Below are 15,208 nucleotides of genomic sequence, written 5' to 3' on the forward strand. Positions count from 1 at the left end.
GGTTTTTGGGCTGTCTGGGGAGTTGTAGCCCCTTAAACCTTTTTTGAATTAGGGCTATTGAAAAGTAGTCATCAGACATTATATAAAAATCCTGAAATTAAATCTGACCTTTCATTGTTACTGTTGGGTGACATTTTCATTATTTTTGTTTTTTATTTTGTTATTATCCCTCATATGCAAACTCCAAAATGCTCACAGAAACTGGGTTATGAATCTGACCTATTGTGTTCAGGCAGCCCACCCCACCAGACACAAATAAAGTCCCACTCCCTGACCTCTGTTCTATATGATGTAACCTGTGACATCTTCTCCTTGGCCTTAAATAACCATTTTGATCTTTTCAGTGCAATCATTCCAGTTTCTGGAAAGTAGCATCAAACTGCACCTTTATAGAATAAGAAAAAAATGAAGCTGTAAATACTTGAGCAGAAGAAATGAGCCTGTACATTTTATTCTTATTATTTTATTATCTGCAGACACAAGTACATAAAATCCAGATGGTGTTGGATAGTTTCCTAAATAATTTTTCTGGGAATGAGAATGGAAGGTTTGTTGACATCTGTCTCCCCCTGCTGCAAGAGGGTGTTTGTTGTGAGTGGATTCCAGTAAAAATAAGACAAACAGATTTCCAGGAAAATGTTTTTTTTTCATCATTGTGAATTCCATTATGCAACACATTATTATGCTAACACATCAGGGCTTTTTCAGATTCCTGATGTAACATCGGCACATAATATATACAACCTGCCTAAGAACGTCATCAGCATTAATATAATATTGTCCATCCAGCGGGTGCTCTCTGTCTGCTGGTGTGAGCGCCATGCGCGTATATGAGCATTTTTTTTATTCCAGACGTTTTCAGGTCGGGGGGTTATTTCAGGGTGGGACGGCGCCCCCCCGGTGTAATGGTAGGGGAAACACTGAAGCTTATTTCCATATGGGTTTCAACTTCATACCTAGGAATGCGGCCAATGTGCTCGATTGGTTGTCATCGGCAACACAGAAGATAGCTTTCTCCGAAGTCCTGTTTAAAGTCCTACAGTCTCTGCCTCTAGAAGAGGCCTGAAGGTGACCTCCCTCCTGAGGGAGAAACGGGTGAGTTTGACCCAGTGGTTCGTCCTCTCCCTCCGGTGCAGCAGGCGGTACAGAGACAGGGTGAACCTAGCCAGCGACAGCGTGCAAACAATCATCACCAGCAGCAGCGAAGTGTAGATCATCATCTGAGATTTGCAGCTATCAACTCTCTTCCTGTACTGATACATGAAGGAGGGCGATGGCTCCTCAGTCACTGGCCCCAACGGACAGGTAAAGATCTCTGCAGTGGTTTGTGGAGGAGGGCTTGTCTTTTGGGTGGTTGGTTGGGTAATTGTTAGCGTGGTGGTTGTGGGAATTGTTGTTGAAGGTGTAGTTGTGGTCATTGTGGTTGTGGTCGTTGTTGTTGAAGATGTAGTTGTAGTCATACAAGTTGTGAGCATTGTTGTTAAAAGTGTAGTTGTAGTCATAATGGTTGTGGGAATTGTTGTTGAAGGTGTAGTTGTAGTCATAATGGTTGTGGGAATTGTTGTTGAAGGTGTAGTTGTAGTCATAATGGTTGTGGGAATTGTTGTTGAAGATGTAGTTGTAGTCATAATGGTTGTGGGAATTGTTGTTGAAGGTGTAGTTGTAGTCATAATGGTTGTGGGAATTGTTGTTGAAGGTGTAGTTGTAGTCATAATGGTTGTGAGCATTGTTGTTGTAGGTGGAGTTGTAGTCACACTGGTTGTGGGCATTGTTGTTGAAGGTGTTGTTGTAGTCATAATGGTTGTGGGAATTGTTGTTGAAGGTGTAGTTGTAGTCATAGTGGTTGTGGGAATTGTTGAAGGTGGAGTTGTAGTCATAATGGTTGTGAGCATTGTTGTTGTAGGTGGAGTTGTAGTCACACTGGTTGTGGGCATTGTTGTTGAAGGTGTTGTTGTAGTCATAATGGTTGTGGGAATTGTTGTTGAAGGTGTAGTTGTCATGGTGGTTGTGGGTGGAATTGTTGTCAACGCGGTGGTGGTTGTGGGCAAAGTAGTTGGAAGTGTAGTGGTGGGTGTGGTAGTGGCGGGTGTGGTAGTGGCGGGTGTGGTAGCGGTGGGTGTGGTGGTGGTGGTTGGTGCAGCGGTGGTTGGTGTTGTGGTAGTAGCGGTGGTGGTTGTTGGTTGGGTCGTTGGGAGGGCCGTGGTAGTTCTTGGAGTCGTTGTTGGGGAAGGAGTGGGGCAATACAAACGATCCTCGGATAACGATTTGATTTCCTGCCCTTTTAGGTCGTCTGGATACTCACAGACAACAGGAGACACCATCTTGTCCGAGTTGTCTTTCATCCAGAGGTGAAGAGGTATCAGATTGCAGTCGCAGTGCCACGGGTTGTCATTGAGATAAAGCTTCTTCAGCTTTTTTAAGGGCTCAAAAATATCCTCAGGAAGCGTCCGCAGGTGGTTGTGAGCCAACCTGAGTGTCACCACTGATTGTAGCCTTTCAAACACATCTGCGTCCAGCGACTGTATCCTGTTGTACTGTAGATTGAGCTCAATGAGCTTCTCAGGACCTTCAAAGTGCTCTTGGTCCAAGGTGACAAGGTAATTCTTAGACAGATCTAATTTCCTGAGTTTCTTCAGAGGGCTGAATATTCCTTTAGGAAGAGCGCTGAGATTATTTTGACTCAGACTTAAATCTGTCATTTTAGGCATTTCTCCAAAAAGCACAGGTGGTAGACTTGTCAGTTTATTCTTCTGTAGAGTCAGCACTTTGAGCAGAGGGAAACCAATGAAGAATCCTTGAGGTAAATGAGTCAGAAGATTACTATCCAAAAGCAGCTTATTTAGTTTGTCTTTATGTGGAAAAATATTAGGTGACAGGGCTGCTATTTGGTTTCCTTGCAGGCCAATTTCTTTCAAATTTGGCAAATTCACAAAAATGTCATCGGGAATAGTGGTCAGCTGATTCTCATAAAGCCGCAGCGTCTGTAGTTTGTGTAGTTTTGAGAACCAGTCGGTGGATACGGTAGACAGATTGTTTTTGGCCAAATGGAGCATCACTAGGTTCTCCAGACTATCAAAAGTCCCGGCTTCAATCGATTCGATCTCGTTCCCGTGTAACTGCAACTCCGTCACTGTTACAAGACCGTCGAACAGGCCGTTCTCCAGCCTGCGGAGCTTGTTCAGCTTCAGTATGATCTTCTCCAGGTTGGGAAGGCCTCTGAACACTCCCACCGGGATCAACGTTAACGGAGTGCTGGAGATCTCAATGTGCTTGAGGTTCGACAATCCATCGAAAGCTCCCGGCTGAATGGATGTCGTGTGGGTGTTCATGAACTCCACCTTTTCAAGCTGCGGGTTTTCCACAAAGGCTGCTTCGGGGATTGTTTTAATCTGGCTTTCCACAAAGAAAACCTCGGTCACAGCTGGTCTCAGCAGGCGGGGGATTTCTGTTGTAGATGAACTGAAGACATCCTGGTTTTCTTTGGGGCAGTCTGTTTCCTTTTCACACGGTTTGTTTTGAGTCAATGAAGACTTGAGCAGTAAACACAGACAGAGGACAACAATTTCTCCTCCTGACATGATTATGCACTAAAAAAGAAATAAAAGGTTGAGTATATTTACCTAGACCTTGTATACAGTTTAAAAAATAGCAGTTTGTTTTCTCTTGTGATCGCATATGAGTGTCAACAACATCATATCAAGTTATCAATAAATCAAGGAGCTGTTAGAATCAAATGCCAAAAGCTTACCGTATTTCCTGTCCCAGGATGGACTCGGTTATTACAGCAAACCAGCTAAATATCATTAGCTATCCTTTGTACCGATGTTGGCCTGCAGTGTAGCTTCCTGTGTGGGGCGTGGTGGAGCGCACTTGCACACACTGCAACTAGAGATAAGAGCCGGGACCAAATGTTTTTTGATATGATATTTTAGACAGTTACTTCTCTTTTTTTTGGAAATAATGTATGATTTCACTACTGTTTTAAAGCTGTACTTACCATATGACGTGTTATTCATCCAGGACAACAGCTTAAACTATATAGAAAAGCTTAAGTATTCCACATTAATGCAAATACTCTAAACATAGGGAGAGTGCGACGTTTATGGGGGGTTATTGGGAGGTATTTAATAGAACCATGTTTGCTATGCCCTGGCTGCGGCAACAGCCTTTTGTATTTTGCATTATCTGAACGTAGGGATACGTTAAAAAACCCGGCGTAAACAAGCCTCTCTGATGAAAGATTGTTGTATTGGCTTTTATTAGCACTTTTTAAATGTTTAAAAACTACGGTTATTAGCACTTTTTAAATGTTTGAAGCGTCTGCTGTCTGTTGAGCTTAGCTCCTGGAACTACGCACACACACATAGACGCAAAAACACACAAAGCACAAGCAGTTAGGCTGCTGTTGTAAAGGTAATGATTGTCAAGTTGGCCGGCAATCCGCTTGTTACTGTCAGTGCAATAAAGTATTTGCCACTAAAAATCCATTATTTTAGGAATACATAATTATTTTATGAATACATGAAGGATAAAAGGAACGTGAAACCTAATTAATTCGGCCATCACTGCCATGTTTTTTCTTACTCCTCTGTTGGCTGAGACAAAGCAAATCGGGTTTTTTGGCTGCCATTTGTAATTGCAGACGGTGGAACTTGGTTATTTTATCAAAATGTTACAAACATTAATCTGATTCCCTTCCATTCAATGGGTGTTTTTTATACAATTGGTCGAATGAAAAGCTAGAAATAAGTAACATGGGGCTAAAGTTTACAGTGATTACCAGGGGTAGATGTTTACTATCACTTGTGAGATATGAAAAGACTAATTTCTGCTAATGCAATGGTGTGTCTACTCAGTCCAAATGGTTTGTCTTCTTCTGGATAAACCACAAACTAAATTGGTAAAAAAAACCTAAATCTACAAAACCAACAACATACCGCTGATAAAAGAAATAGGTCTAATGACTATAGGGATCTCAAGACCATCATACTGCAAAAAGTAGTAGTACTTTGTAAAAGCCTAATCTCAATGCTTTCAGGTGTGTTAATGTGTTACTTTATTTTTATGCAATGCTTACATAATGCAAGCCTTAAACTACGTTTTATTCAAATAACTTACCCTCTTTTTCCTTCTGAATAATGTGTTTCTTTATGTTTATGCAAATGCTTACATAATGCAAGCCTTATACTACGTTTTATTCCTAAAACTTACCCTCTTTTCCCTCCTGAATAATGTGTAGAAAGCAGTTGATTTTGAGGGGGGTGAAACCTGCATGTAGTACTGCTTAGTTCAGTAAGTTTAACACAAGGTAAGATTCCTCCCACTAAAAGTAGTGCGTTTATTCAACGTATAGTAGCAATTTGCATTGTGAGTCTCAAAACCATGAGATGAATTGTGTTACAGTGGAATCAAAATGACATGTTTTGATTTTTCTTAAATCGCCACTTGGCATGAAAGTAAAACTGCTTCCTAAATGAATTGTTGGTGGCACAAAAATCCATTGTAAGACTTTTGTTAATAACTCTGAAAAGTAATACTGATTCTGCCTGAATTCTATATTCTACCACAAGAAGTACAACTGTTCACCGCTTCCAAGCTTATATTCAACAAAATATCTGTGTTTCCCACAAGATGGCACTATGGGTTCATCATCAGCACATGCAACGTCTGTTCTACTTGTACAGCAGTAAAGGGAACGCTGACTAGTGCATTTGATCATTACAAATGGAGCGCTATGGCTGGTACACACAGTAATTACTAAGTACTTTCCCTTGGCTTTAAAAGTTCTCGGGTTGCCAACATCGGGTGGTCTAGACTACAGCACAGAGTTCTTACTTCGGCGGCCTATATTTCCCCTGCCTCTCTTCGTCCTCCTCCAGCACATGCAGCCGACGAGGACAGTGCTGATGATGACAGCGGCCACTACAGCAATGGCGATGAGGGCGATCCAAGTATCATTAGAAGTTGTTCCCGTCTCTCCTTGGCCTCCACTGGTGACCTCCTGGTGTTCTGATGTGGGGGTGGCCTTGAGCGCAGGCGAGGAAGTTGGAGGAGTGTGGGATGCTCTCCATGTCTCTGCGGGGGTCAACGCGGGGTTCTCTGTAAAGCTGAGAGGCAGGAAGTTCTCTTCTGCCAGTTCAACAATTATCTCACCGCTCAGACTGAAAGGTGTTTCACAGACTACAAGAGTTTGGTTGGTCTTTGATGTGTGCTTTTTCAGCCAGTCTCTCAGTGGCAAGATGTCCTTGTCGCACCTCCAGGGGTTCTGCTGCAGTAGAACGTCCTTTGCTATAGCGAGGGCATCCAGGCTCTCCTGTTTCAGGTTGGGAAAGGAGTTATTTCGCAGGTCTATCTCTCCCAGGCTGCTCAGGCCTCGTAGAAAACCCGACGGCAGAGAGCTGATGGAGTTGTGCTCTAAGGAAATGTTGACCAGACTTGGCAAACCTTGGAAAAGCCCAGCTTGCAGGGTTGTGAGCAGATTAGTGTGAAGGGATATCTCTTCCAGATGCTCCAAGCCGCCAAACGCCCCAGTGGACACAGAGCTGATCTGGTTGCGACTGAGCACCAGCAGACGCAGCTGAGTCAGGTTCCTGAATGCGCCATCCTCCACGCGTCTCAGCCTGTTGTCATACAGCCACAACTCTTCCAGGGCCACAGGCCCAAACACTCCTGGTCCCAGGCTCTCCAACTGGTTTTCATACAGGGAGATCTTGGAAAGGAGGGGCACGTTTAAGAAGATCCCTTGCGGGAGAGACGTGAGCCTGTTGTGGGAGAGGAACAGCTTCTGGAGTTTCAAAGTCTTGGAGAACAGGTCATGGTGGAGATGAGTGATAAGATTGTCCTGTAGGGATAGTTCCTCCAGGTTGCCAAGGTCATCCAAACTGCCGAGGGGGAGTTCCTCTAACAGGTTTTTATTTAGCCGAAGGATTTTCAGCTTAGAAAGCCCATTGAATGTCTCTCCAGGCAGTTGACTAATGTTGTTTCCCGAAAGAAAAAGGTGCTTCAGCTCAGTTAGCGACCGAAAAGTTTCCACAGGTACAAAATTGAAAAGGTTTCTACTGAGGTCAAGGTTTTTCAGCGCTGCCAACTGGGAAAACCATTTAGGGCGGAGTACGAGGAGCTTGTTGCCGTTCAGATTCAGAGTCTCAAGCTCCTGCAGATTTTGGAAGACGGTCTCAGGGAGATCTTCCAGCTCAGTGGCAGTAAACGCTATGGTATTTATGTCCGGAGTGGAATTAAATGTGCCATTGAGCACTTCCCTCAAAACAGTGTCATTAATCAGAAGGATTCTAAGGGCGTTGGAAAAATCATGCAAGTCCTCCGGTTTCAACAAATGGATACTGCAACTGGTGAAGTAAAGAACTGTGGTAGATCCGGGCACAGATGTGGGGAAGTCTGAGAGGCCACTGCATAAGATTTTGGTTTCTTGACATTTGCATCCACCCGGACACGCCCAAACAACGGCGTTGATAGAACAGAGAAGAAGGAGAATGCAGAGTGTCTGGGGCGGGTCCATTATTTAACCTAGAAAAAAAAAGAAACGGCTATGTTACAGTCAAGGTTTGTTATGATGAAACAGATTTACATGGGTGACAAAGGGCCATGTGAACGTGCCACGGTCCTCATACACGAAATAAATACAGCTTATTTGGTCCCTTGAGGTGCAGTCATTTTAACTGGTCCCTGGAAGCATTTCACCTCAGCAACTCCTCACCGCAGTCAAGTCCAAATAAAAGACTCTCCAATGGCATTGCTTCTCATTTTTTAAAGAATCAAAAAGTCTGGTGTGTTTTAAGTCCACACTAGAAACAGTCCACACTACAAACAGTGAAAGCCACATGGAGAATCTTTGCATTTGGTGTTTTCACTTTATGTACATTAATAGTTACTTTTCCAGGACAGTAAAAGAAGAGACTGTGTTTTTTTTCCTCTCATTGACAGAACAGCCAAAGGAGATTATCTGCATTTGAAATCATGACCATAGTAAAGCAACTGTTATTAGTGACGGTGCAGCCTCAGCATTCCTGTTTGAATTTAAAACTTGCAGAAATTGATTCAGCTATGCACTTTGTTGCCTGTGGCTTCATTAAGTTGGCTGGTACACCACCTTGCTTAGCAACCTTTTGGCACAAAAACTGTTTTTCAACAGTGTGTTTGAAGCTCACATGTAACGTTTGCTGCAGAATGTTTACGAGGTAAATCCCCAAACCTCGTTGAATGTGAACACATGTGTTTGGTTTACTGACACAAGCAGAAGTTATCTCTGTATCTAAAATACACAAGGCTGTGGACGGAGGGTGCGCTTGCTGTTTGTTATGGCACAGGAGACTCCGACAGAAAAGCGGTGCCAACTTAAAGACCTGCTTCTCAATACAAATCCATTTAGAGTTCTGCAACGTAATGTTGGCAAGCATGAGTTGTTGCTCAGTAGCTGAGATTTATTAGTGTGCACAGAGAGTCTTTCCGAGGAAGTAACTTTCTAAAGAGACCAGAATGTCCATTAATTGAGCCAGAGGAACCTGATTTTTATTTTTATTTTTTTAGAGGGTCATCAAATACATCTTTCTGCATCAAAGCTGTGTCCACTTTGTGTTTTTATGTTTTGTATCCGCCAGTGTTCCTGCTATTTTAAAATATATATATTTTTCTTCCTTACTTTTAATAAGTAGTTTAGAGTTTTTTTCGTTAGGTTGGGACACTAACACAGATTTTACCACGATGAAAAATCCACTTTTCTTTACTTCAAAACAATACGACCTAAAAGAAAAAACACTTTCTGTAACAAACAAGGAGCTTTAGTGGCGTTTAAAAGACACACAACACATTCCAGCATCACTGCGTTTAGCAAACAAATAAATCAAATAAACAGCCAACAAATTAAACAGCCAAACCATATTTTGTCTCTGATGCATAATGCAAAACCAAAACCCCCATCTGCTCCTGACTGGGACAACGTGGAGAGCTCTGCTGTGCAGTTCAGAGGCTAAAGCAGACCAGCAGTCAAGCCAGTGAAGTTAAAATATATTTGTCAATTACACATTTGGATCACCTCTTAAACTAACACTAAGCATTCAAAAATAAAATAAAATTCAGTGAGTATCGGCAGTATTGTAATTTGTACATCAACTCAGACATTATCTTATTACATTATCAAGGACACAAAAATGTATTGTGAGGGCGATCCGAGTATAAAGCATAAAGAAAACAGCAGTTTTCCCGTTACAAAGGCAGCATGCCGTTCAGCAGAACTCACCTCCGTTGGTGGCTGACGATTGAGTGAACAGACACAGTGGGTTGGTGTGTTTATCTTCTACGTACGACCTCCCTTCCTTTTCAACCTTCACAAATCCTCCGGTTTCCGGCACCATCTGAACCCTCACACCATCACATTTGCCTGCTCTTCGTCATCACTGGGTTTCCGTCACCAGCCAGCTTTGGGTTTTTCCCAGAGCCCGTTTTAGGTTGCCCCAGAACTGTTTAGCCACTAGCTCCACCACCCCCACCCCCTCCACCCTCCCCATACAGCAAGGCGGCCCCTCCTTGTTTGATTGCATCAAAAAGTCCGTGTGAGCTGTGCTTCACTTTATGGGGATCCATGTGTTTCTCCTCTGGTGTATTTGTGTTGGAGTTTAGAATTAAAAGGGTGTGCCCATTTAGCTGCACATATCTTTGATGTGATGTCGCTGGAATGCTGCTGAGCCGATAGTTTGCGAACAGTTTTGGAGGTTCACAAATCCAACAGTTAGGGAATAACTGATTGCAAGATAATTCGAAAAACAACCACACAATATGCAAAAGTCTGTTAAATCTGACTGGTGTTGCGGAGATAATTCATCTTTAATGAACCCTTATGCAGTCATGTTTGATTGCAAATTACAAGGCGATTTATTTCCATGTTACCGCAGGATGCACTTCGGCTTACGGTAAGCGTGTTGCGTCACTTCCTGTTACCAGCGTGTTTGATGTCATCGAACTTTTCACAGCTCTAGCTATACTGAGTTGAATGTAGCGTGATATTTTTCATCACAACGGTGAATTCTTATCTACGTGAGGCGCCTCACCGTCTAGCAAATTTTCGCTCCATCGAATAGTTGCTTGGACGTTGTTTAGCGGCAACGTTACTTCTATTAGCGTTAGCATTAGCTTAGCAGCTAACCTGGTGATGTCTTCCCTCCCTGCCTCTCCTGCTCTTTCTTGCTCGGTGTGTCACATGTTTAGCTATTCCTCTGCCTCCCTTACCGATAACGGTACATGTAAGAAGTGTAGTATATTTGATAAATTGGAGGCGAGGCTTAGTGAGCTAGAAGCACGGCTCCGCACCATGGAAGCTCAGTCGTTAGCCGCTGTAGTTACCCAGCCCACCCCCGTAGCCGGTGCGGGCCACATAGACGTAGCGTTCGCTCCTGCTAGCCGTCCCCCGGCAACCCCCGAGCAGCCGGGAGGCTGGGTGACTGTTCGGAGTAAGCATAAGTCTAAGTCGAAGCACACGGTTAACCACCAACCACTTCACGTTTCAAACCGCTTCTCCCCACTCGGCGACACACCCGCTGAGAAGCCAACTCTGGTGATAGGTAGCTCCATTCTGAGGAACGTGAAGTTAGCGAAACCAGGGACCATAGTTACATGTATACCGGGAGCCAGAGCGGGCGACATTGAGTCTTATCTTAAACTGCTGGCTAAGGATAAACGTAAATACAGTAAGATTGTAATACATGTCGGCGGTAATGACTCCCGATTACGTTGCTCGGAGGTCACTAAAGTTAATGTGGAATCGGTGTGTACATACGCTAAAACAATGTCGGACACCGTAGTTTTCTCTGGCCCCCTCCCAAACTTGACAAGTGACGACATGTATAGCCGCATGTCGTCATTCCGCCGCTGGTTGTCGAGGTGGTGCCCAGTAAATAATGTGGGCTTCGTTGATCACTGGAAGACGTTTTGGGGAGAGCCTGGTCTGATTAGGAGGGACGGCATCCATCCCACTTTGGACGGAGCTGAACTTCTTTCTAAGAACCTGACCCAGTTTCTTAGTGGACTTAATCCATGACCCAGAGTTCAGACCAGGGAGCAGAGTCGCAGTCTTACACACTTCTCTGCGCTTCAATCTGAGCAGTCACTCAGCATAATGAACCCTATAGAGACCTTGTCTGCCCCACGGACACACTTATCTAAGTTAAAGGTAAACAACCGAGGAGTTGTAGTAAATAACTTAATTAAAGTTAAAACTAATAATGCAATAGTGCAACAAAATAGGAGAATTAAAGGGGGTCTTTTGAATATTAGATCTCTGTCATCTAAAGCTGTTTTGGTAAATGAACTAATATCAGATCACCATGTTGATGTATTTTGTCTTACTGAAACGTGGTTGTTGAATGGGGAATATTTCTGTTTAAATGAAGCGACTCCTCCGAGTCATGTTAATACTCATATTCCCCGAGGCACAGGCCGAGGGGGGGGAGTGGCAGCTATTTATGACTCCTGCCTTTTAATAAACTTTAAACCTAAGGTGGATTGTAACTCATTTGAAAGCCTGGTTTTCAGTCTTTCGCAACCGACCTGGAAAATAATCCAGCCGGTTCTCTTTGTAATAGTGTACAGGGCCCCAGGTCCTTATTCAGAATTTCTTTCTGAATTTTCACAGTTCTTAACGAGTTTGGTCCTTAAAACGGACAAGGTAATTATTGTGGGTGACTTTAACATTCATGTGGATGTCGACAACGACAGCCTTAGTACTGCATTTCTTTCATTGTTAGATTCAATTGGTTTCTGTCAGTGTGTAAATAAACCAACTCACTGTTTTAACCACACTCTCGACTTGGTTCTTGTGTATGGGATTGAGATTGAACATTTAACAATTTTTCCACAGAACCCTCTCCTGTCGGACCATTGTCTGATAACCTTTGAATTTCTACTATCAGAACCACCTCCTCCTGCCAAAGGTTTCTACAGTCGACGCTTATCGGATACCGCTGTAGCCTTATTTAAAGAAGCCATTCCTTCTGCTCTAAGTTCAGTGCCCTGCCTCAAGATACAAGAAGACTCCTGTGAAAACCTCAGTCCGTCTCAGATCGATAATTTTGTCGATACTGCTACAGGCTCTTTGAGAGTGGCGCTGGACGCTATTGCTCCTCTGGAAAGAAGAATAGCAACAAGAAGGAAGTCTGCACCGTGGTATAACCCTCAAACACGGAACCTAAAGCAAACTGTGCGGAAGCTTGAACGATTATGGCGTTCCACCAAATCAGAAGGATCTAGGCTAGTTTGGCAAGACAGCCTTAAAACGTATAAGAAGGCTCTCCGTAACGCAAGAGCATCTTATTACTCATCATTAATAGAAAAAAATAAAAACAACTCCAGGTTTCTCTTCAGCACTGTAGCCCGACTGACAGAGAGTCACAGCTCTGTCGAGCCGTGTATTCCTTTGCACCTCACTAGTAACGACTTCATGAACTTCTTCAATGATAAGATTCTGACTATCAAAGAGAAAATTGATGGTCTCCTGCCTTCAACCAGTGCCGACCTGTCCTCCTTGGATGCAGCAGTGGGCCCTGATGCCTGTTTGGATGCCTTCTCTTCCATCAACCTTGATCAACTGACTTCTTTATTTTCAAAGTCTAAATCTTCTACTTGTCTCTTGGATCCGATTCCGACCAAACTGCTTAAGGAAGTTTTTCCTTTAGTTAGCACATCCTTATTAGATATTATGAATCTGTCTTTGTTAACAGGACATGTACCACAGTCCTTCAAGGTAGCTGTAATTAAACCTCTTCTTAAGAAACCTACTCTTGCTCCAGAGGTGTTGGCTAACTACAGACCTATCTCTAATCTTCCCTTCCTCTCTAAGATCCTTGAGAAATCCGTCGCAAATCAATTATGTGACTTTCTACAAAACAATGCTTTGTTCGAGGATTTCCAGTCAGGATTCCGAGTGCATCACAGTACAGAAACCGCACTGGTGAAAATTACGAATGATCTTCTACTTGCATCGGACCAAGGACTCATCTCTTTTCTTGTCTTGCTGGACCTCAGTGCCGCATTTGATACCATAGACCATTGTATCCTGTTGCAGAGACTAGAACATTTAATTGGTATCAAAGGAACTGCACTCAGCTGGTTTAAATCCTACCTATCGGACCGATCCCAGTTTGTGCTTGTAAACGGTGAATCCTCAAAGACCACCAATGTTGGTCACGGAGTCCCACAAGGTTCTGTACTTGGACCGATTTTATTTACCCTCTATATGCTTCCTTTGGGCGATCTTATCAGGAAACACCGCATAAACTTCCATTGTTATGCAGACGATACTCAACTGTATCTGTCGATCAAGCCAGAAGAGACGGACCAGTTAGTTAGACTCCAAGAATGTCTTGGAGACATCAAAACTTGGATGACTGGCAACTTCCTGATGCTAAACTCAGAAAAAACGGAAGTTATCCTGATAGGCCCAGAGCGCCTTCGAAGCCAGCTGTCGCGTGATACAGTTTTTATGGATGGAATTGCTCTGGTACCCAGCAGCACCGTCAGGAATCTGGGAGTTCTCTTCGACCAGGATATGACCTTCAACTCGCATATAAAGAAGACTTCAAGGACTGCCTATTTCCATCTACGTAACATATCAAAAATCAGGAACTTCCTGTCTCAAAGTGATGCAGAAAAATTAGTTCATGCGTTTGTCACTTCCAGACTGGACTACTGTAATTCTTTGTTATCAGGCTGCTCTTATAAATCTCTTAAGCCTCTCCAGCTGATTCAGAATGCTGCAGCACGTGTATTAACAAGAACTAAGAAAAGGGATCATATCACTCCTGTATTAACTTCTCTGCACTGGCTCCCTGTTAAATCAAGAATAGATTTTAAGGTACTTCTCCTCACCTACAAGGCACTTGCTGGTGAGGCACCGTTGTATCTTCAAGAGCTTGTAACACCGTATTGCCCTACAAGGCAACTGCGCTCCATAGATGCTGGGTTACTTGTTGTTCCTATGGTTTTAAAAAGTAGGCTGGGGGCCAGAGCCTTCAGTTATCAAGCTCCTCTTTTGTGGAACCAGGTTCCACTTTCAGTCCGGGGGGCAGATTCGGTCAGCTCTTTTAAAGTAAAACTTAAAACGTTCCTCTTTGATTCTGCCTATAGTTAGGGCTGGCTCAGGTTAGTCCGGACCAGCCCTTAGTTAAGCTGCTATAGGCTTAGAATGCCGGGGGAATTCTTAGGACACACCGAGCTCCTCTCTCACGCTCTCGTTCTACCATAATTCAAGTTTTATTAATGCACATGACTAATTCAGCTTCTTTCCGGGAGTTTTTTTTGTGCTTTCGCCCCTATCAGGTCCATAGATCGTGGTTCCTTCGGGACCCTGGTCCTGACACCTACCGTGGCCATGCTGACGCCTGCTGCTGCCATCATCATCATCATCATCATCATTATTTTAGATATTAATAATATTACTTTACTCATAAACCGACATTACCCTCTCCTAAAATCTCTGTGCTCTCCCTCCCCACAGGATTCTGTGGATGGTGGTTCTATCTGATGGTGGTTGCCTCTGCAGTGGTCCTGCTGTGCGCCTGGCTTACTACTCACAATTACTTGAATCATTTCTGTCATAGGAATTGCATGTATTATACATTGTTCATTCTGTACACATGGCATCCATTGTAGTCTGTCCATCCCGGGAGTGGGATCCCTCCTCTGACGTTCTCCCTAAGGTTTCTTCCCTTTTTTTCCCTCTTGTAAGGGTTTTTTCATTTTTTGGGGAGTTTTTCCTGTGCCGATGGTGGGTTTCGGGGCAGAGGATGTCGTATGTGTACAGACTGTAAAGCCCTCTGAGGCAAATTTGTAATTTGCGATTCTGGGCTATACAAAATAAAATGACTTGACATGTTTGGCAAAAGTAACAAAATGCTGTTGTATGATTCCGGAGAAAGAAATATCCTGCTGTAACCTCCTGAAACTGAAGAGAATTTAGCTTTAGTGCTACAGTGTTGAATGGTCTATTCCCCATATATTCAGTGAAACAAAAAAAGGCCGAGCAGCAAGTGTTCCACTGCGCTTAACATTCCTGAGTTGCCAAAAGTAAATCCATCTGTTGGAAAATTACAAACGAACTCTCCGCAGAAAGCAGATAAGGAGGGTGGAGTTAACGTACACTTTTCTGGTTTACTTACTGATATAACATGCCGTACCAGCCTCAGCTACTTCTCCACATTAGGAC

General features: G+C 43.4%; 2 protein-coding genes across 2 annotated transcripts; both read right to left on the bottom strand.

Moving 5' to 3' along the window:
- Nucleotides 1-447: 447 nt before the first annotated feature.
- Nucleotides 448-3,578, bottom strand: LOC144411433 (uncharacterized). The gene is made up of 2 exons (XM_078108095.1): nt 2,369-3,578; nt 448-2,297 (listed from the first exon to the last, which is right to left on the bottom strand). Exons 1-2 carry the CDS (start codon nt 3,576-3,578, stop codon nt 1,282-1,284), a joined length of 2,226 nt encoding a protein of 741 aa, XP_077964221.1. The 3' UTR covers nt 448-1,281.
- A 1,731-nt stretch (nt 3,579-5,309) lies between these two features.
- On the bottom strand, nt 5,310-10,584 carry LOC144411455 (uncharacterized). Its single transcript, XM_078108373.1, has 2 exons — nt 9,254-10,584; nt 5,310-7,524 (listed from the first exon to the last, which is right to left on the bottom strand). The coding sequence occupies exon 2, from the start codon at nt 7,514-7,516 to the stop codon at nt 5,816-5,818; it is 1,701 nt and encodes a 566-aa protein (XP_077964499.1). The 5' UTR covers nt 7,517-7,524; nt 9,254-10,584; the 3' UTR covers nt 5,310-5,815.
- Nucleotides 10,585-15,208: the final 4,624 nt, after the last annotated feature.

The sequence above is a fragment of the Gasterosteus aculeatus genome, chromosome 8 (assembly GCF_964276395.1).
Source record: "Gasterosteus aculeatus chromosome 8, fGasAcu3.hap1.1, whole genome shotgun sequence".
Classification (NCBI taxonomy): Eukaryota; Metazoa; Chordata; class Actinopteri; order Perciformes; family Gasterosteidae; genus Gasterosteus; species Gasterosteus aculeatus.

Bases quoted from the DNA above. Each gene is read 5' to 3' on its own strand.
- LOC144411455 (XM_078108373.1), bottom strand. From the start codon at position 7,516: ATGGACCCGCCCCAGACACTCTGCATTCTCCTTCTTCTCTGTTCTATC.
- LOC144411433 (XM_078108095.1), bottom strand. From the start codon at position 3,578: ATGTCAGGAGGAGAAATTGTTGTCCTCTGTCTGTGTTTACTGCTCAAG. The intron at 2,298-2,368 runs GCAATCTGATAC...GTTGTCTGTGAG, and splicing joins CAACCCGTGGCACTGCGACT to TATCCAGACGACCTAAAAGG.